General features: G+C 52.8%; 1 protein-coding gene across 1 annotated transcript in view; it reads right to left on the reverse strand.

The window, feature by feature from the left end:
- atm (ATM serine/threonine kinase) overlaps window positions 1-22446 on the reverse strand; it is a 169862-nt gene that overhangs the window by 63306 nt on the left and 84110 nt on the right. Inside the window, exons 33-37 of the mRNA XM_067986120.1 lie at window positions 12591-12686; window positions 10964-11135; window positions 7809-7959; window positions 5014-5190; window positions 3081-3258 (exon numbers count right to left, since the gene is read on the reverse strand). Of these exons, the coding sequence (XP_067842221.1) occupies window positions 3081-3258; window positions 5014-5190; window positions 7809-7959; window positions 10964-11135; window positions 12591-12686 (774 nt within the window). The remainder of the gene's footprint in view (window positions 1-3080; window positions 3259-5013; window positions 5191-7808; window positions 7960-10963; window positions 11136-12590; window positions 12687-22446) is intronic.

The raw sequence follows: 22446 nt of genomic DNA on the forward strand, positions 1-22446 counted from the left end.
AGGCTGGAGGTTTGGAGTCAAGTGGTCCTGGTGGAACCCAAACTGAGCACTGCTGAGCAGGTTATTGGTGAGTAAGTGCCACTTGATAGCACTGTCGACGACACCTTCCATCACTTTGCTGAGATTGAGAGTAGACTGGTGGGACGGTAATTCATTGGATTGGATTTGTCCTGCTTTTTGTGGACAGGACATACCTGGGCAATTTTCCACTTTGTCAGGTAGATGCCAGTATTGTAGCTGTACTGGAACAGCTTGGCTAGAGGCGTGGCTAGTTCTGGAGCACAAGTCTTTAGTACTACAGCCGGGATGTTGTTGGGGCTTATAGCCTTGCTGTATCCAGTGCACTCAGCCGTTTCTTGATATCATGTGGAATGAATCGAATTGGCTGAAGACTGGCTTCTGTGATGGTGGGGATATCGGGAGGAGGCCAAGATGGATCATCCACTCGGCACTTCTGGCTGAAGATAGTCGCAAACGCTTCAGCCTTGTCTTTTGCACTCACGTGCTGGACTCTGCCATCATTGAGGATGGGGATGTTTACAGAGCCTCCTCCTCCCGTTAGTAGTTTAATTGTCCACCACCATTCACGACTGGATGTGGCAGGACTGCAGAGCTTTGATCTGATCCATTGGTTGTGGAATCGCTTAGCTCTGTCTATAGCATGTTGCTTCCGCTGTTTAGCATGTATGTAGTCCTGTGTTGTAGCACCAACAGGTTGACACCTTGTTTTTAGGTACACATGGTGCTGCTCCATGCCCACAGCCATCAGTTTAAAACTGTCATTAAGACAGTGAGGAGAGGAATTAGGAGTAATTTCTGTGCATAGGGAACTGTTAGAGACTGGAATGGATGAGGCAGAGACCATCTTTTAAGGGAAAATTAGATAAACATTCAAAGCAGAGAAAGATACAAGGCTATGGGGAGAGAACAAGGCAGTGGGATTCGTTCTGGATTCCTCTAGTATAGAGTCATAGAATGGTTACAGCACAGAAGGTGGCCATTCAGCCCGTGCTAGCTCTCTGCAAGAGCAATTTAGCTAATCACATTCCCTGCCCTTTCCCCGTAGCCCTGCAAATTTTTTCCCTTCATGTAGTTATCCAATTCCCTTTTGAAAGCCACGATTGAATCTGCTTCCACCACCCCCTCAGGCAGTGCATTCCAGATTATAACCACTCGTTGAGTAAAAAAGTTTATCCTCATGTTGCCTTTGGTTCTTTTACCAATCACCTCAAATCTGTGTCCTCTGGTTCTTGACCCTTCCGCCAATGGGCACAATTTCTCTCTATCTACTCTGTCTAGACCCCTCATGATTTTGAACACCTCTATCAAATCTCCTCTCGACTTTCTCTGCTCTAAAGAGAACAACCCCAGCTTCTCCAGTCTATCCACGTAACTGAAGTCCTTCATCCCTGGAACCATTCTAGAAAATCTTTTCTGCACCCTCTCTAAGGCCTTCACATCTTTCCTAAAGTGCGGTGCCCAGAATTGGACACAATACTCCAGTTGTGGCTGAACCAGTGTTTTCTAAAGGTTCACCATTACTTCCTTGCTTTTGTACTCTTATGTCTTTATTTATAAAGCCCAGGATCCCATATGCATTTTTAACCCCTTTCTCAACCTGCCCTGCCACCTTCAATGATTTGTGCACATATACCCTCGGGTCCCTCTGTTCCTATACCCCCTTTAGAATTGTACCATTCAGTTTATATTGCCTCTTCTCGTATTTCCTACCAAAATGTATCACTTCGCACAGGTCTGCGTTAAATTTCCTCTGCCACGTATCCGCCCATGCCACCAGCCTGTCTATATCCTCTTGAATCACTATCCTTCTCACTGTTCACTACACTTCCAACTTTTGTGAAATCTGCAAATTTTGAAATTGTGCCCTGTACACCCAAGTCCAAGTCATTAATATATATCAAGAAAAGCAGTGGTCCTAGTACCGACCCCTGGGGAACATCACCGTATACCTTCCTCCAGTTCGAAAAAAAAACGTTCACCACCACTCTCTGGTTCCTGTCACTTAGCCAATTTCATATCCATGGTGCCACTGCTCCTTTTATTCCATGGGCTTCAACTTTGCTGACAAGCCTATTATGTGGCAGTTTATCAAATGCCTTTTGGAAGTCCATGCACGCCACATCAACCCCATTGCCCTCATCAACCCTCTGTTACCTCATTAAAAAACTCAATCAAGTTGGTTAAACACGATTTGCCTTACCCAGACAGTACCTGACTCATCTCCTCTTTAAAGGTCGCCCATTGTTCGATTACAGTTTTGCCTGCCAATCTTTGATTCCAATTTACCTGGGCTAGATCCGTTCTCAACCTGCTGAAATTGGCCCTCCTCCAATTAAGTATTTTTACTCTAGAGTGCTCCTTGTCTTTTTCCATAGATAATCTAAACCTTATACCATGATCAATGTTCCCCTACTGACACCTGCTTCACTTGGCCCACCTCATTCCCCAGAACCAGATCCAACAATGCCTCCTTCCTCGTTGAGCCGGAAACATACTGATCGAGAAAGTTCTCCTGAGCACACTTCAGAAATTCTTCCCCCTCTCTGCCCTAGAGCCAGCACAGAAACAATGGGCTGCCTCATGTGCTGTAAACTTCTACATGGAAGTCTCCGACAGGCTGGTTTTCTGCTTCTCCCAATAGCTGACCAAGAACAACATCAGCTGTGGTCTGAAAGAGGCTGCAACAGACATAGAGGTTGATGTAGCAAGAATATGGGGAAGAAGGATGCATATCCACAAGGGTGTAAATACCCTCAAAACAAAACACAAAGTTCCACTAGTGGCGAACACCACTCTTACCTGCCATTGTTTTATCTAAAATTCATTAATTTTGGTCAAGTAAGATATTTAAAGACAACATTCCCATCTTTTCCCCAATGGCTTGGAGGGCAAAACTACCACATGGGCTGGCATTGAACTAGGTGAGCTAGTTATTTTGGGTTTCACACGTGCACTCGCTCAGTTTACCAATACCATCTTAAGCAAATTGATTTACTACACCGTCATATCTGAATACCTGTTGAAATATCCTTTCAGTGGACAAATGTCGAATCAATTACCTGAGTCGACAATGGCTGGTGTGGTGGATCGGCTAGAGCTTGATCCCATTCTACAGCAAGCGTTAAAAAAACCTCGAATGTGGGTGGATAACAACACCTGCCAGGAGCTAGTATTGCCGTGAAGGAGAATATCATGGATCAAGTATGGAAGAACCATCTGGCAGAAGTCAGTCTTCACCTGATGAAACAAGTTAGCCAACAGTAGGAAATAAATTCACCACAATTTCTTGATTACAGTGTACCTAGATTAAATCTGCAAGTGAGTTTTAAAAACTCAGAACTCTGTGCCAACTATAACTTTTGAAATATTAATTTTTAATAGCATTAGAATGCCCTAAAGTAAGCTGCCATTTCTTGGCTTCTCTGTAGCTATAATCAATGTATTGTAAAATAGGAGCAGTCTCAACAGTGTCACTGAGCAGCTATGAAATAACTGAATGTGAACAAACCCAATGTTCAGATTATAGCTGGAGCATTTGCATCATTAAAGTTCCTTTGTAAAATGATCTGTATATCACGATTGTGATTTTTAGGCAAGTAGTCAAATTAAGAAAACAGACTCACTAATGCACGGAAATATTTAATAATCTGGGGCCATAGAGAGCGCAGAGGCTACAAAAGTTGAACAGCCAACAATCTTGCCTGAGCTTTCTCAGTACTCTGAATTCACTAATACTTTCACTAGCACTGCTTTAACTGTCTCTTGATCCCTTCAAAACTATTTAACAGTTTTAATATTCAAAATAACACTGTAAAATAAGAATGTCAGCAAACCAGTTTAACAGCCGCCTTCCTCAAAAGTGAGGACCCGCTTATGTAAAAACACAAAACATATTGAATATTCGGCGTGGTAACCTTTCTACGATTCTATTGTTGCTGCAGCATAACAATGTTCTATTGCTGACATTTAAAAGTATTAAAAAGCACTGCACGACTAGTTAGAAAACTTCCATCTCCTTTCTCATCCTTTTCATTGTGCGTTCACTCCTCTATATGGTCATAATGATGCAATTACTCTGGAAATCTGGCTCAGATACATGGTTTGAGTAATGTTTACTCCCATTAAATTAAACCTGTAAACAGAGAAGTGAAACATGCACCTCACACAGGGATCATCTCACCATCAGGAACCTGTTTTGAAAAAATCTAGTGATCAAAATGAACTAACTGAAATGAACTATCCTTCTCTTTTGAGGTGTATACGTCAATTCTTTAAATATCTTATCAGGGAATGCGGACAACCTCATCAGAGAAATGACTTGGAGGAAGAGGAAGGAGCTGAACTAACATCACTTGCTACACTCATCAGCATGTTTCAATGATTTGGTCATTTCATCTGTAGTAAACACTCCCACCCAAATCCCCAAGCAGGTCATCAGTATCCACAGTTGAAACAAAAATATTCAAAAAGAAAAAAAATCTGCATTACTAAAATAAAGTGTGTTCTCTTTTAGCAATCTGATTGGTCATTGAATGAGTCTCCTCTTCTGGTGATCTGATTGATACCAGTGCTCATTTGGTTCCAACAAACCATTCACAAAATTACCATTGACCAATCCCTTCATGCCGGATCCTTAATGATTCGCCTTTCTGCCAGCAGGCTTCCCAGCATCTCTCCCATCCCGACCTTGAAGCTGCTTCTCGTTCAGTAGCCAATAACCCTGCAGACTATCCAAACTGAAAAAATGTAACCTTCATTCAAGTTTAGACAGTTTTAGTGCTGCCTTTCATTAATGAAGAGCTTTTAGAGTAATTTCCAACCAGTAGTTAGCCATAGATAAATCTAGTTCTGGATATTCTATTCTTCATCATTTTATTTCACTAATTTATGCATTGTAAAAAGGGTTAGCTGCTAATTAAATGACATTTTCATGCAAAGGCATAACAGGAAATAATCTGCAGAATTCAGTGGTTTAAACAGGTGTCAAATTACCTCACACATTGGCTTTATTAACTGTAGAACTTCACTTCTCACACCTCCACTGTCCAGTAGCGCACAGGTCAATGATTTCAGCCAAGTGTCATGGTTTCCACCCTGAGGTATCCACAAACAGCCATCGTCGAGATTTTCAGAAGGACTGGAACTGTTGTTTGCCAGCATCTCATGAACCTGAAGCCAGCAAATCACATGGTTTTAGACAATTTGGTTTTTAAACCAATGGTTCAAAAATACCTCACACTGTACCTGTCTCATGAGTGTTTTGGTCACTGTATTACAGCAAGAATGTCCAGGCACTGGATGCAGTGCAGAAAATGTCAAGCAAACCTATACCTGCCTGTCCAGGCACTGGATGCAGTGCAGAAAATGTCAAGCAAACCTATACCTGCCACATATTCTAGATGTAAGGAACATGGGCTGAAGTTCAGAAGAAGGAAAGTGCACTGAAAGTTTAGATTTGACTACTTTATGCAGAGGATGGTGAAGGTGCGGAATGGACTGTCCAAGGAGGCAGAGAGTATAGACAATTTAAGGGATAATTGAATAGATACTTGAGGGAGTGGCTGAATATTACTAATTTTTAGGACGGGACATATCTTTCCTAAAGGTGGAAATTGTTATGGGCTGTGGTCTCATGGGCGCTAGAAGCCCTCCAGTGATCATTCTTCAGGTCTCTAGGCAGTGAATTTCAAATGGTTATTTCACCATGCTGAAGACACAGGAGGACATTGACGAGATAGGGCATGAACAGATATGTGGCAAATGCAGTTCAACAAATGTGAAGCAACACATTTAGGGGAAGAGAGTAGAAATATACTATAAATAGTAAACTATTCATTGGACTGGAGGAAGAGAGATAGGGATACAGATACAGACTGTTAAAAGCAGCATTACAGGTGAAAAAAGCCATAAAGCGGCAAATAGAATTCTGGGTTTTATGTATTGGGGCACTGAATACAAAAGCCAGATGATGAATCTGGTTCATCAGTGGTTAGGCCATCATTGGAGTACTATGTGCAGTATTGGATACCCCATTATAGAAAGGATATTGGAATTGTGGAAAAGGTGCAACCTGGAATAATGCTAGAGATTTGAGGATATAGTTATGATGAAAAACTAGGGCTGTATTTCTGGAGCATGGAAGGTTAAGGATAGAATAGAAGTGTTCAAAGTTATGAAAGAGTTTAAAAGATAAACAGTAAAAGATTGTTTGCACTTGACAGTGAATTAATGAGAGCATAAATTTAAGGATTAGTACTAGAAAGAACGAAAGAAAGAAAGAAAGAAAATGAAAGAAAGAAAGACTTGCATTTGTATAGCGCTTTTCACAACCTCAAGACGTCCCAAAGCGCTTTACAGCCAATGAAGTATTTTTGAAGTGTAGTCACTGTTGTAATGCAGGAAACGTGGCAGTCAATTTACACGGCAAGCTCCCACAAACAGCAATTTTTTGTTAATGACCAGATAATCTATTTTTTTAGTGATGTTGCTTGAGGGATAAATATTGGCCAGGACACCGGGGCTAACTCCCCTAATCTGCTTTGAAATAATCTGTTTTACATCCACCTGAGGGGGCAGACGGGGCCTTGGTTTAATGTCTCATCCAAAAGACGGCACCTCCAACAATGCAACACTCCCTCAGTACTGCACTGGAGTGTCAGCCTAGATTTTGTGCTCAAGTCTCTGGAGTGGGACTTGAACCCATGACCGTCTGACTCAGAGGCGATAGCATTACCAACTGAGCCACAGCTGACACAGAAGCATAAAAGGGGGAGGTTACAATAAATTTTTCTAATAATCATTTACTAGAATGATTCTAGGGATGAGGAACTTTAGTTACGTGGATAGACTGGAGAAGCTGGGGTTGTTACCTTGGAATAGAGAAGGTTGCGAGGAAATTTGATAGAGGTATTCAAAATCATGAAGGGTCTAGACAGAGTAGATAAAGAGAAACTGTTCCCATTGGCAGAAGGGTCAAGAACCAGAGGGCATCGATATAAGGTGATTGGCAAAAGAACCAAAGGTGACATGAGGAAAAACTTTTTTAGACAGTGAGTGGTTATGATCTGGAATGCACTGCCTGAGGGGGTGGTGGAGGCAGATTCAATCATGGCCTTCAAAAGGGAACTGGATAAGTACTTGAAAGCAAAAAATTTGCAGGGCAACTGGGATAAGGCGGGGGAGTATGACTAACTGGATTGCTCTTGTATAGAGCTGGCGTGGACTTGATGGGCCGAAAGGCCTCCTTCCGTGCTGTAACCTTTCTATGATTCGATGCAAAGGGTTATTAAAATATGGAAAGCATTATTACAAGTAGCTACTGAAACCAATCCAATCAGCTTAAAAACTTGATGAAAAGTATTTAAGGGTATGTGAAAGAGCAGGAAAATGATATTAAAGTAGATAGCTGCGGTGTGGAGCTAGTAGTGGCAAAGGTCTGAATTGGCCTCCTACTGTGCTTAAATTTCCTTGATGTCCCCAGGGGGCCAACTGCACACCAATCAAGAACATGGATGATTTTCCCCTCCTCTGCCCAGGTAGTGTCCAAGCACACATCAGCCATTATCACAGTCCAGTGACTGTAACCTGGGGCTTTCCTAGTCTGTGTGACAGTACCACATGAAGCCATCATCAATCGAACTTCAATTAACACTTCTTATTCCTGACTTTTAAACTGTTAGGTTATCATTTGTGTATCAAATAAGATGTAGCTTCATATAAGACAAAGCACGGTATTAAAACTGTCACTCTACTTCTACAAAATGCACGTCAAGTTGAATGATGATTACCTTTTCTCTGGCTGTTCGGAATGCTTGTAAATACATTAGCATAGGATCAGGACCGTTGGGGTCTTTTTTACTCAGATCCCAGAACTGGTGACCTGACTGCGTGGCAAGAATGTTCTTCGCACACATAGCAGCTGCAAAACGAACTTCAATACTGGCAGAAAAGAATAGGAAGGACAGATACTGTAAAACCAATTGGTAATTCCTTAAACATAATGAAATGCAAACAAACAACCTTTGAGTACTTAGATTTCTTCTCTCTCCATATTTAACTCATCTGATTTTCTTTTTGAGAGCTCTTCCACTCCATGCATCCCCTATACCAAGAGGTTCCTGCGACGCTACCAATGATACTCCGTAGGCATCATGTATAAGGTGTTTGAGATCACATCGTGTGACTCACTCTGAATTGGCTGTCAGGAGACACCTGGGCTGGTTGCCCCTCCTATTCTCCCTACCTGTGAGGATGATTCTGGCCTTTACCCTGGGTGTCTATATGGCAACACAGATCAGCCGTACACCAAGTGCAGAAAAGCAAACCTGAATTTGCCTCCTATAACTTTATGGTGCAGCACACTGGGGTTCCAATCCACTGTCCTAGGTTCCCAAGCTTATGTAGCTCTTGAGCTTGGTGCATAAGGTCACTAAAGGTTGACAAATCATCCAATTATACTTGGGAGGGAGGGTAAAAGATAAACGTGGCTAGACTCCATTCTGCACCTTCCCCTCAAATGACAAGGCCGAGGTTCCAAACTGAATCACAGCTGTGAACTGAAACTCTCCTACTGTGGCACACTATCACATACCAACATAGTGTGTCATCACGCCACCAATCCCTGGCTGCTTTTATATGGCAGCTTAGTTCTTAGGAGAATGAGCAAACTGAGTCACTCTGCCAGCAGAGCCGGGTTGCACAGTGAGGACGAATGAATATTATGCAGATTTTTTTTTTGCTGGCTAGTTTTTGGGGATCAGGGAGCAATTAAGTGGTTGACAGGGTGAACTGGATAGGGTCTGTGAAATGAACAGGCTGAAAGGCTGAACAGGCTTTTCTTGTGACACACCTTTTACTCCACACCAAAGAACACCAGTAGCTTCAACAGAGGTCCACCACCACCTAATCAGGGCATCTAGGGATAGGCAATTAAGATAGCCTTTCCAGTACCACCCATATCTTGAGAACAAATTAGAATATTTTATGGTAAGGCTCCTGAATAAATTTCTAAAACTGTAGAAAATATTGGATAAGAACCATAAGAAATAGGAGCAGGAGTAGGCCATACAGCCCCCTAGAGCCTGCTCTGCCATTCAATAAGATCATGGCTGATCTTTAACCTCAACTCCACTTTCTCCCCATCCTGTGATTCCCTTAGATTCCAAAAATCTATTGATCTCAGCCATGAATATACTCAACGACTGAGCATCCATTGCCCTCTGAGGTTGAGGATTCCAAAGATTCACAGCCCTCTGAGCGAAGAAATTTTTCCTCATCTTGGTCCTAAAAGGCCGACCCCTTATCCTGAGACTATGCCCCCTAGTTCTAGACTCTCCAGCCAGGGGATGCAGCCTGGATCTACCCTGTCAAGCTCTCTAAGGGGTGAATACCTTGAAGTGAGCCAAAGCAGTAATTTTTTCATTGTTTCAACTGAGATATGACCCATAGGGGTCAATTTTAACCTAATCCGCCTGTCAGGAAACTGATGGGATCGCATGTAATGCTGGTTTTACACCCCGCCTGATTTACATTGAAGTTAATGGAGAGTAATATTGGGCAGGGTATAAAACCGGATTTAAACTCGATCCTATCTGGTGAGTTAGGTTAGAATTATCCCTTATGAGAATGAAGTTTAAGATACTTAACACCAGAGGAGTAATTACAGCCTTCAAACCATTCATCTATCCATTTATTCAGCTAGGGTCAGTGAACTCAGCATCACTGATGTGTGATAATGGCCTAGAAATTCAGGCGTGCCCATTTTTGGGCACACAGGGATTGAATCCTGTGCCTAAACGGTAAGGCTCAAAGCACCCAGATATTGGGCCTAGGTCCTCATTTCCACTAAGCAGGCGAGCTGCGGAGAGCAACAAGCAGCTTGCCTGGGAAGCAGGATTGAGGATCGGGCTGCTGCTGGTGTTGCAGAGCCCCTTGGGTAAGTGAGGAAGGGAGGGTGGGGGTGTTATGCGGCCGGCAATGGCCTGCGTTCTTTGATTGTGGGGTGCTCCATTCAGGCTGACGTCGGCTGCCTCGGGGCAAACCAATCCTGCTGTGGGGGCCTCAAGCAGGCGCTAGGCCACTTATTTGCATATGCAGAACACCTAACGCCTGTATCAGGCATGGCTGCATGTGGATTTTTTGGCCTCTACTAATATGTCGTGTGATGCACTTCTGGCTTGTGATGAGTGTGCGCTTCCTGCCCACCATATTGGACAAATGTAAGGAGTCGCACAACACCAGGTTATAGTCCAACAGTTTTATTTGAAATCACAAGCTTTTTATTTGAAAGCAAAGCTCCGAAAGCTTGTGATTTCAAATAAAGCTGTTGGACTATAACCTGGTGTTGTGCGACTCCTTACATTTGTCCACCCCAGTCCATCACCGGCATCTCCACATCACACCATATTGGAGACTTAGGAGGCCGTTTAGTGCCTGAAAAACGGGCACTGCGCGGCTGAATTTCTAGGCCATTGTGTGCATCAAAGGATTAGCAATTACAACATAATCACTGCAAACCTATCAAGTGAAAATTAAAAGTTCATCTTGGAGATATAATGTTGTGAGTATATATTACATACATGTAAATATATAATAAACTGTATAAGCAGAACGACATACAAGCAAGCCGAATAAAAGCAATTCTTAGCATCATCCTGATAAGATGCAAATCGTTTACATGTCTCAAATTTTCTCCATACAAATTGGTAATTGCTACAAAATGGAATAAAACATTAGTGATATATTGTACACTAAACGTGACAATTCACACAAATTCACCACAAAAGGAATATTCATCAAAAGGTAGTACAAGTTAATTCGAGAAACCGTTTTCATTTTAGTGAGTTCACAACAATATAGGATGCAGGCTACAAAGCAAATAAATTAGAGATCTGCAAAGCATTTGTTTGCTTTTAGCTTCATTTCAAAATCTGTATAAACTCACCATTGGTCAATGAGTGCATTATTAATTACACTTAGGAGAATGAAAACTAATTTAAATTTATTTTCTTTTAACAGTTCTGCTGCTTTGCAATGAAATTCATCCTTCTTGTGTTGTAAAGCAATGGTGGAAAAGTCAATTGGACCCATTTCTCCTAAGCAATTCCCTGCAGCTTCTGAAATCATAAAATAAACATAAATGATAGAGATATATTCAATTATGTCACACACGGTAGCTGCTACAAACCAAATAATCCAGACAAGCAATAAGCTGTGCATTGCAAGCCTTTGTTCTGCATAGAGTAAGACTGCAAAAGTGGACGCTACACTGCGCCAGCCTAAATTGGTAATGTAACAGTTACAACTAGAACAGATTTCAAACATAACATTTTTCTCATTTTTTGCACCCAATGTCAGTATCTAGCGTTTCTGGAGTAAGGTATAGCTTGATTGTAGGGTAAAGTTAACCCCAGCGTGCCACTTTCATTTCACACATCAGCCATCCCTGAGTGAGATAGCTCAGTGTGAATTATCCTCACTTTTGTGCAGTGGACCAATATTCATTAGGGACTGGATTGAGACTATCAGAACTCATATTAGGTAGGATTCTTACAGCAACTGGATATTCCATCAGGTAAAGCTGGATTTAAAAAAAAATTCGTTCATGGGATGTGGGCGTCGCTGGCAAGGCCGGCATTTATCACCCATCCCTAATTGCCCTTGAAAGGGTGGTGGTGAGTCGCCTTCTTGAACCGCTGCAGTCTGTCTGGTGAAGGTTCTCCCACAGTGCTGTTAGGAAGGGAGTTCCAGGATTTTGACCCAGCGACGATGAAGGAACAGCGATATATTTCCAAGTCGGGATGGTGTGTGCCTTGGAGGGGAACGTGCAGGTGGTGTTAAAGTCAGATGCCAGATATTCTACACTGTGCTTTCCAACCCATCCATCTCTTGAGTTCAGCTGGGAGGTACTGTTTAGTGATTACCAAACTACACATAGTATTAGGAACATGCAACTACAATACAAGCCAATACCACCTCAAAGCAGCAAGAATATGGATTGAATCACAGCATGGCAAAGTAATCAAATAAGGTGCACCATTTGACAATATCAGTCACCATCAAGATGCTGGTATCACAGATGAAGGCGGCCATTTGGCTCATCTTAGTTCATCCACCCAGAAAGGTAATTCTTCACACAAAGAGTGATCAACACATGGAATGAACTTCCAGATTGAGTAGTGGTAACTTTAGGGTCTTTCCATCCAGAAAGACCCTAAAGTCCCCCCATTGCAACATCCAATTGTTTCTTAAATGATTCCAGGTTTTTTGCCTCCACTACTGAATCTGGAAGTCCACTCCATGCGTTGATCACTCTGTGCTGAACCACCTCCTCTCCTAAAATTGTGGTTTACAAGTTTCAACTTGTATCTGCTTGTCCTACTTTTCCAATTTAGTATACAAGAAAGGTTAATCAGTGGGCAAGGCAATCTAAAATGTCATTTCAGAGGGAGGGCAAAGTTTACAGTTCTTTTGTGCTGCACTTGTGTATAATTCTCCATGAAGAGTCTCAGTTCAAGGACAAGGTTCTTTCTTAGAGGATCTATTGAATCAGAGTTGATTATAGCACTCACCTAGTATATCTTTTCCACCAGGGTGATAGATAGCAGATTTGCACAACTTCAAAAGATTTACAACTAGTTTCACCAGGACACTGGACTTTGGATTATCTGGTGAAAAGAGATTTTAAGAATGTTTAATCAATCAAGTCTAGCAACATGTGTAATAATTTCTGTTTACTGTCAGATGAACGACAAAGCCCAATACTGAACCTCTTGAAATATATAGTTTGTGCACATTATATAACAATTAATTCCATAATATATTGAAACCAGAGTCATATATTCACTGCTATTGGAATGGTGGAAACCTGGCATTCTGCAAAACTGATCATGTGATCAAAAGTTTTTAAAAAAGACAGACGAGCCTGGCACTCTGGCATCAACAATGAGTGCTCTGGAAAGTAGCATGGGGAAACTGTAGTGGCAAAATGATGCAAACAGCTGCTGTTTGAAAAAAACTACATACCAAAAGTAGATAACAGTTAGGTTGAAACTCACAAATACATATATCTTGAGAGTTCCTTGAAATATTGCTTTGAGTAGTAATAGACTCTTGCTTCTGACAACATAAAATTAGAATACAAACAGCGTTGGCCCTGATATTTACGGGCAGGTGAGGAGGGAGTGGGGGCACCTGTCACCGGCCGGGAAACCTGGAAGTCTTGCCAAAGGATCTCAACAGAATTTTTTTTACACTGATTCCCACCCGGCAGTTGGCCAGATTGAGAGGCTGATCGCTGTCCAGCAGGAATGCCTGTTGTAGAAGGCAGTAGCTGAGGACCGGAGAGGGGGGTGGGTGGGGGAAGAGGAGATCGGATCGCGGGGTGGGGGGGGGGAAAGAGGAGATCGGATCGCGGGGTGGTGGTGGGGGGGGGGGGGTGGGAGAGGACATCGGTTCGCGGGGAGGGTGGGGGGAAAGAGGAGATCGGATCGCGGGGTGGTGGTGGGGGGGGGGGGGGGTGGGAGAGGACATCGGTTCGCGGGGAGGGTGGGGGGAAGAGGAGATCGGATCGCGGGGGGGTGGGGAAGAGGAAATCGGATCGTGGGGGGGGGGGGAGGGAGAAGAGATCGGATCGCGGGGGGGAGAAAGGAGATCGAATCGCGGGGGGGGGGGGGGTAAGGAGATCGAATCGCGGGGGGGGGGGGGGTAAGGAGATCGAATCGCGGGGGGGAGAAAGGAGATCGAATCGCGGGGGGGAGAAAGGAGATCGAATCGCGGGGGGGAGAAAGGAGATCGAATCGCGGGGGGGAGAAAGGAGATCGAATCGCGGGGGGGAGAAAGGAGATCGAATCGCGGGGGGGAGAAAGGAGATCGAATCGCGGGGGGGAGAAAGGAGATCGAATCGCGGGGGGGAGAAAGGAGATCGAATCGCGGGGGGGAGAAAGGAGATCGAATCGCGGGGGGGAGAAAGGAGATCGAATCGCGGGGGGGAGAAAGGAGATCGAATCGCGGGGGGGAGAAAGGAGATCGAATCGCGGGGGGGAGAAAGGAGATCGAATCGCGGGGGGGAGAAAGGAGATCGAATCGCGGGGGGGAGAAAGGAGATCGAATCGCGGGGGGGAGAAAGGAGATCGAATCGCGGGGGGGAGAAAGGAGATCGAATCGCGGGGGGGAGAAAGGAGATCGAATCGCGGGGGGGAGAAAGGAGATCGAATCGCGGGGGGGAGAAAGGAGATCGAATCGCGGGGGGGAGAAAGGAGATCGAATCGCGGGGGGGAGAAAGGAGATCGAATCGCGGGGGGGAGAAAGGAGATCGAATCGCGGGGGGGAGAAAGGAGATCGAATCGCGGGGGGGAGAAAGGAGATCGGATCGCGGGGGGGAGAAAGGAGATCGAATCGCGGGGGGGAGAAAGGAGATCGAATCGCGGGGGGGAGAAAGGAGATCGAATCGCGGGGGGGAGAAAGGAGATCGAATCGCGGGGGGGAGAAAGGAGATCGAATCGCGGGGGGGAGAAAGGAGATCGAATCGCGGGGGGGAGAAAGGAGATCGAATCGCGGTGGGGGGAAAGGAGATCGAATCGCGGGGGGGAGAAAGGAGATCGGATCGCGGGGGGGAGGAGAGGAGATCGGATCGCGGGGGGGAGGAGAGGAGATCGGATCGCGGGGGGGAGGAGAGGAGATCGGATCGCGGGGGGGAGGAGAGGAGATCGGATCGCGGGGGGGAGGAGAGGAGATCGGATCGCGGGGGGGAGGAAAGGAGATCGGATCGCGGGGGGGAGGAAAGGAGATCGGATCGCGGGGGGGAGGAGAGGAGATCGGATCGTGGGGGGGAGGAAAGGAGATCGGATCGCGGGGGGGAGGAAAGGAGATCGGATCGCGGGGGGGAGGAAAGGAGATCGGATCGCGGGGGGGAGGAGAGGAGATCGGATCGCGGGGGGGAGGAGAGGAGATCGGATCGCGGGGGGGAGGAGAGGAGATCGAATCGCGGGGGGGAGGAGAGGAGATCGGATCGCGGGGGGGAGGAAAGGAGATCGGATCGCGGGGGGGAGGAAAGGAGATCGGATCGCGGGGGGGAGGAAAGGAGATCGGATCGCGGGGGGGACGAAAGGAGATCGGATCGCGGGGGGGAGGAAAGGAGATCGGATCGCGGGGGGGAGGAAAGGAGATCGGATCGCGGGGGGGAGGAAAGGAGATCGGATCGCGGGGGGGAGGAGAGGAGATCGGATCGCGGGGGGGAGGAGAGGAGATCGGATCGCGGGGGGGAGGAGAGGAGATCGGATCGCGGGGGGGAGGAGAGGAGATCGGATCGCGGGGGGGAGGAGAGGAGATCGGATCGCGGGGGGGAGGAGAGGAGATCGGATCGCGGGGGGGAGGAAAGGAGATCGGATCGCGGGGGGGAGGAAAGGAGATCGGATCGCGGGGGGGAGGAAAGGAGATCGGATCGCGGGGGGGAGGAGAGGAGATCGGATCGCGGGGGGGAGGAGAGGAGATCGGATCGCGGGGGGGAGGAGAAGAGATCGGATCGCGGGGGGGAGGAAAGGAGATCGGATCGCGGGGGGGAGGAAAGGAGATCGGATCGCGGGGGGGAGGAAAGGAGATCGGATCGCGGGGGGGGGGCGGGAGAGGAGATCGGATCGCGGGGGGGAGGAGAGGAGATCGGATCGCGGGGGGGAGGAGAGGAGATCGGATCGCGGGGGGGAGGAAAGGAGATCGGATCGCGGGGGGGAGGAAAGGAGATCGGATCGCGGGGGGGGGGGGCGGGAGAGGAGATCGGATCGCGGGGGGGAGGAAAGGAGATCGGATCGCGGGGGGGGGGCGGGAGAGGAGATCGGATCGCGGGGGGGAGGAGAGGAGATCGGATCGCGGGGGGGAGGAGAGGAGATCGGATCGCGGGGGAGGAGGAAAGGAGATCGGATCGCGGGGGGGAGGAAAGGAGATCGGATCGCGGGGGGGAGGAAAGGAGATCGGATCGCGGGGGGGAGGAGAGGAGATCGGATCGCGGGGGGGAGGAGAGGAGATCGGATCGCGGGGGGGAGGAAAGGAGATCGGATCGCGGGGGGGAGGAAAGGAGATCGGATCGCGGGGGGGAGGAGAGGAGATCGGATCGCGGGGGGGAGGAGAGGAGATCGGATCGCGGGGGGGAGGAGAGGAGATCGGATCGCGGGGGGGAGGAAAGGAGATCGGATCGCGGGGGGGAGGAAAGGAGATCGGATCGCGGGGGGGGAGGAAAGGAGATCGGATCGCGGGGGGGAGGAAAGGAGATCGGATCGCGGGGGGAGGAGAGGAGATCGGATCGCGGGGGGGAGGAGAGGAGATCGGATCGCGGGGGGGAGGAGAGGAGATCGGATCGCGGGGGGGAGGAAAGGAGATCGGATCGCGGGGGGGAGGAGAGGAGATCGGATCGCGGGGGGGAGGAGAGGAGATCGGATCGCGGGGGGGAGGAGAGGAGATCGGATCGCGGGGGGGAGGATAGGAGATCGGATCGCGGGAGGGAGGAAAGGAGATCGGATCGCGGGGGGGAGGAAAGGAGATCGGATCGCGGGGGGGAGGAAAGGAGATCGGATCGCGGGGGGGGGGGGGGCGGGAGAGGAGATCGGATCGCGGGGGGGGGGCGGGAGAGGAGATCGGATCGCGGGGGGGAGGAAAGGAGATCGGATCGCGGGGGGGGGGGGCGGGAGAGGAGATCGGATCGCGGGGGGGGGGGGGGGGCGGGAAAGGAGATCGGATCGCGGGGGGGGGGGGGGGGGAAGAGGAGATCGGATCGCGGGGGGGAGGAAAGGAGATCGGATCGCGGGGGGGGGGGGGGGGGGGCGGGAAAGGAGCTCGGATCGCGGGGGGGGGGGGGGAAGAGGAGATCGGATCGCCGGGGGGGGGGGGGGGGGGGGGGGGGAGAGGAAAGGAGATCGGATCGCGGGGGGGAGGAAAGGAGATCGGATCGCAGGGGGGGTGGGGGGAAGTAGATCGACTCGCGGGGGGGGAAGGAGATCGACTCGCGGGGGAAGGAGATCGAATCGCGGGGGAAGGAGATCGAATCGCGGTGGGGGGGAGGGGGGAAGGAGATCGAATCGCGGGGGGGGGGAGGGGGGAAAGGCGATCGAATCGCGGGGGGAAGGAGAGGAGATCGGATCGCGGGGGGGAGGAGAGGAGATCGGATCGCGGGGGGGAGGAGAGGAGATCGGATCGCGGGGGGGAGGAGAGGAGATCGGATCGCGGGGGGGAGGAGAGGAGATCGGATCGCGGGGGGGAGGAGAGGAGATCGGATCGCGGGGGGGAGGAGAGGAGATCGGATCGCGGGGGGGAGGAGAGGAGATCGGATCGCGGGGGGGAGGAGAGGAGATCGGATCGCGGGGGGGAGGAGAGGAGATCGGATCGCGGGGGGGAGGAGAGGAGATCGGATCGCGGGGGGAAAAGGGGATCACATCGCGGGGGGGGGGAAAGGGGATCACATCGCGGGGGGGGAAAAGGGGATCACATCGCGGGGGGGGAAAGGGGATCACATCGCGGGGGGGAAAAGGGGATCACATCGCGGGGGGGAAAAGGGGATCACATCGCGGGGGGGGAAAAGGGGATCACATCGCGGGGGGGGAAAAGGGGATCACATCGCGGGGGGGGAAAGGGGATCACATCGCGGGGGGGGAAAGGGGATCACATTGCGGGGGGGAAAGGGGATCACATCGCGGGGGGGGAAAAGGTGATCACATCGCGGTGGGGAAAAGGGGATCACATCGCGGGGGGGGGGAAGGGGATCAGATCGCGGGGGGGGGGAAGGGGATCAGATCGCGGGGGGGGAGGAAAGGAGATCGGATCGCGGGGGGGGGGGGAGGAAAGGAGATCGAATCGCTGTGGGGGCGAGGGGGGAAGGAGATCGAATCGCGAGGGGGGGAAAGGCGATCGGATCGCGGGGGGGAGGAAAGGAGATCGGATCGCGGGGGGGAGAAAGGAGATCGGATCGCGGGGGGGAGGAGAGGAGATCGGATCGCGGGGGGGAGGAGAGGAGATCGGATCGCGGGGGGGAGGAGAGGAGATCGGATCGCGGGGGGGAGGAAAGGAGATCGGATCGCGGGGGGGAGGAAAGGAGATCGGATCGCGGGGGGGAGGAGAGGAGATCGGATCGCGGGGGGGAGGAAAGGAGATCGGATCGCGGGGGGGAGGAAAGGAGATCGGATCGCGGGGGGGAGGAAAGGAGATCGGATCGCGGGGGGGAGGAGAGGAGATCGGATCGCGGGGGGGAGGAGAGGAGATCGGATCGCGGGGGGGAGGAGAGGAGATCGAATCGCGGGGGGGAGGAGAGGAGATCGGATCGCGGGGGGGAGGAAAGGAGATCGGATCGCCGGGGGGAGGAAAGGAGATCGGATCGCGGGGGGGACGAAAGGAGATCGGATCGCGGGGGGGACGAAAGGAGATCGGATCGCGGGGGGGAGGAGAGGAGATCGGATCGCGGGGGGGAGGAGAAGAGATCGGATCGCGGGGGGGAGGAGAGGAGATCGGATCGCGGGGGGGAGGAAAGGAGATCGGATCGCGGGGGGGAGGAAAGGAGATCGGATCGCGGGGGGGGGGGGCGGGAGAGGAGATCGGATCGCGGGGGGGAGGAGAGGAGATCGGATCGCGGGGGGGAGGAGAGGAGATCGGATCGCGGGGGGGAGGAAAGGAGATCGGATCGCGGGGGGGAGGAAAGGAGATCGGATCGCGGGGGGGGGGGGCGGGAGAGGAGATCGGATCGCGGGGGGGAGGAAAGGAGATCGGATCGCGGGGGGGGGGCGGGAGAGGAGATCGGATCGCGGGGGGGAGGAGAGGAGATCGGATCGCGGGGGGGAGGAGAGGAGATCGGATCGCGGGGGGGAGGAGAGGAGATCGGATCGCGGGGGGGAGGAGAGGAGATCGGATCGCGGGGGGGAGGAGAGGAGATCGGATCGCGGGGGGGAGGAAAGGAGATCGGATCGCGGGGGGGAGGAAAGGAGATCGGATCGCGGGGGGGAGGAAAGGAGATCGGATCGCGGGGGGGAGGAGAGGAGATCGGATCGCGGGGGGGAGGAGAGGAGATCGGATCGCGGGGGGGAGGAAAGGAGATCGGATCGCGGGGGGGAGGAAAGGAGATCGGATCGCGGGGGGGGAGGAAAGGAGATCGGATCGCGGGGGGGAGGAAAGGAGATCGGATCGCGGGGGGGAGGAGAGGAGATCGGATCGCGGGGGGGAGGAGAGGAGATCGGATCGCGGGGGGGAGGAAAGGAGATCGGATCGCGGGGGGGAGGAGAGGAGATCGGATCGCGGGGGGGAGGAGAGGAGATCGGATCGCGGGGGGGAGGAGAGGAGATCGGATCGCGGGGGGGAGGAGAGGAGATCGGATCGCGGGGGGGAGGAAAGGAGATCGGATCGCGGGGGGGAGGAGAGGAGATCGGATCGCGGGGGGGAGGAGAGGAGATCGGATCGCGGGGGGGAGGAGAGGAGATCGGATCGCGGGGGGGAGGAAAGGAGATCGGATCGCGGGGGGGAGGAAAGGAGATCGGATCGCGGGGGGGGAGGAAAGGAGATCGGATCGCGGGGGGGAGGAAAGGAGATCGGATCGCGGGGGGGAGGAGAGGAGATCGGATCGCGGGGGGGAGGAGAGGAGATCGGATCGCGGGGGGGAGGAGAGGAGATCGGATCGCGGGGGGGAGGAGAGGAGATCGGATCGCGGGGGGGAGGAAAGGAGATCGGATCGCGGGGGGGAGGAAAGGAGATCGGATCGCGGGGGGGAGGAGAGGAGATCGGATCGCGGGGGGGAGGAGAGGAGATCGGATCGCGGGGGGGAGGAGAGGAGATCGGATCGCGGGGGGGAGGATAGGAGATCGGATCGCGGGAGGGAGGAAAGGAGATCGGATCGCGGGGGGGAGGAAAGGAGATCGGATCGCGGGGGGGAGGAAAGGAGATCGGATCGCGGGGGGGGGGGGGCGGGAGAGGAGATCGGATCGCGGGGGGGGGGCGGGAGAGGAGATCGGATCGCGGGGGGGAGGAAAGGAGATCGGATCGCGGGGGGGGGCGGGAGAGGAGATCGGATCGCGGGGGGGGGGGGGGGGCGGGAAAGGAGATCGGATCGCGGGGGGGGGAAGAGGAGATCGGATCGCGGGGGGGAGGAAAGGAGATCGGATCGCGGGGGGGGGGGGGGGGGGCGGGAAAGGAGCTCGGATCGCGGGGGGGGGGGGGGGAAGAGGAGATCGGATCGCCGGGGGGGGGGGGGGGGGAGAGGAAAGGAGATCGGATCGCGGGGGGGAGGAAAGGAGATCGGATCGCAGGGGGGGTGGGGGGAAGTAGATCGACTCGCGGGGGGGGAAGGAGATCGACTCGCGGGGGAAGGAGATCGAATCGCGGGGGAAGGAGATCGAATCGCGGTGGGGGGGAGGGGGGAAGGAGATCGAATCGCGGGGGGGGGGAGGGGGGAAAGGCGATCGAATCGCGGGGGGAAGGAGAGGAGATCGGATCGCGGGGGGGAGGAGAGGAGATCGGATCGCGGGGGGGAGGAGAGGAGATCGGATCGCGGGGGGGAGGAGAGGAGATCGGATCGCGGGGGGGAGGAGAGGAGATCGGATCGCGGGGGGGAGGAGAGGAGATCGGATCGCGGGGGGGAGGAGAGGAGATCGGATCGCGGGGGGGAGGAGAGGAGATCGGATCGCGGGGGGGAGGAGAGGAGATCGGATCGCGGGGGGGAGGAGAGGAGATCGGATCGCGGGGGGAAAAGGGGATCACATCGCGGGGGGGGGGAAAGGGGATCACATCGCGGGGGGGGAAAAGGGGATCACATCGCGGGGGGGGAAAGGGGATCACATCGCGGGGGGGAAAAGGGGATCACATCGCGGGGGGGAAAAGGGGATCACATCGCGGGGGGGGAAAAGGGGATCACATCGCGGGGGGGGAAAAGGGGATCACATCGCGGGGGGGGAAAGGGGATCACATCGCGGGGGGGGAAAGGGGATCACATTGCGGGGGGGAAAGGGGATCACATCGCGGGGGGGGGAAAAGGTGATCACATCGCGGTGGGGAAAAGGGGATCACATCGCGGGGGGGGGGAAGGGGATCAGATCGCGGGGGGGGGGAAGGGGATCAGATCGCGGGGGGGGAGGAAAGGAGATCGGATCGCGGGGGGGGGGGGAGGAAAGGAGATCGAATCGCTGTGGGGGCGAGGGGGGAAGGAGATCGAATCGCGAGGGGGGGAAAGGCGATCGGATCGCGGGGGGGAGGAAAGGAGATCGGATCGCGGGGGGGAGGAAAGGAGATCGGATCGCAGGGGGGAGGAAAGGAGATCGGATCGCGGGGGGGGGGGGGCGGGAGAGGAGATCGGATCGCGGGGGGGAGGAGAGGAGATCGGATCGCGGGGGGGAGGAGAGGAGATCGGATCGCGGGGGGGAGGAGAGGAGATCGGATCGCGGGGGGGAGGAGAGGAGATCGGATCGCAGGGGGGAGGAGAGGAGATCGGATCGCGGGGGGGAGGAAAGGAGATCGGATCGCGGGGGGGAGGAAAGGAGATCGGATCGCGGGGGGGAGGAGAGGAGATCGGATCGCGGGGGGGAGGAGAGGAGATCGGATCGCGGGGGGGAGGAGAGGAGATCGGATCGCGGGGGGAGGAGAGGAGATCGGATCGCGGGGGGGAGGAAAGGAGATCGGATCGCGGGGGGGAGGAGAGGAGATCGGATCGCGGGGGGGAGGAGAGGAGATCGGATCGCGGGGGGGAGGAGAGGAGATCGGATCGCGGGGGGGAGGAAAGGAGATCGGATCGCGGGGGGGAGGAAAGGAAATCGGATCGCGGGGGGGGAGGAAAGGAGATCGGATCGCGGGGGGGAGGAAAGGAGATCGGATCGCGGGGGGGAGGAGAGGAGATCGGATCGCGGGGGGGGAGGAGAGGAGATCGGATCGCGGGGGGGAGGAGAGGAGATCGGATCGCGGGGGGGAGGAAAGGAGATCGGATCGCGGGGGGAGGAAAGGAGATCGGATCGCGGGGGGGAGGAGAGGAGATCGGATCGCGGGGGGGAGGAGAGGAGATCGGATCGCGGGGGGGAGGAAAGGAGATCGGATCGCGGGGGGGAGGAGAGGAGATCGGATCGCGGGGGGGAGGAGAGGAGATCGGATCGCGGGGGGGAGGAGAGGAGATCGGATCGCGGGGGGGAGGATAGGAGATCGGATCGCGGGAGGGAGGAGAGGAGATCGGATCGCGGGGGGGAGGAAAGGAGATCGGATCGCGGGGGGGGAGGAAAGGAGATCGGATCGCGGGGGGGACGAAAGGAGATCGGATCGCGGGGGGGAGGAAAGGAGATCGGATCGCGGGGGGGGGGGGGCGGGAGAGGAGATCGGATCGCGGGGGGGGGGGCGGGAGAGGAGATCGGATCGCGGGGGGGAGGAAAGGAGATCGGATCGCGGGGGGGGGGGGCGGGAGAGGAGATCAGATCGCGGGGGGGGGGG

Source organism: Heptranchias perlo, chromosome 6, assembly GCF_035084215.1.
Source record: "Heptranchias perlo isolate sHepPer1 chromosome 6, sHepPer1.hap1, whole genome shotgun sequence".
NCBI lineage: Eukaryota > Metazoa > Chordata > Chondrichthyes > Hexanchiformes > Hexanchidae > Heptranchias > Heptranchias perlo.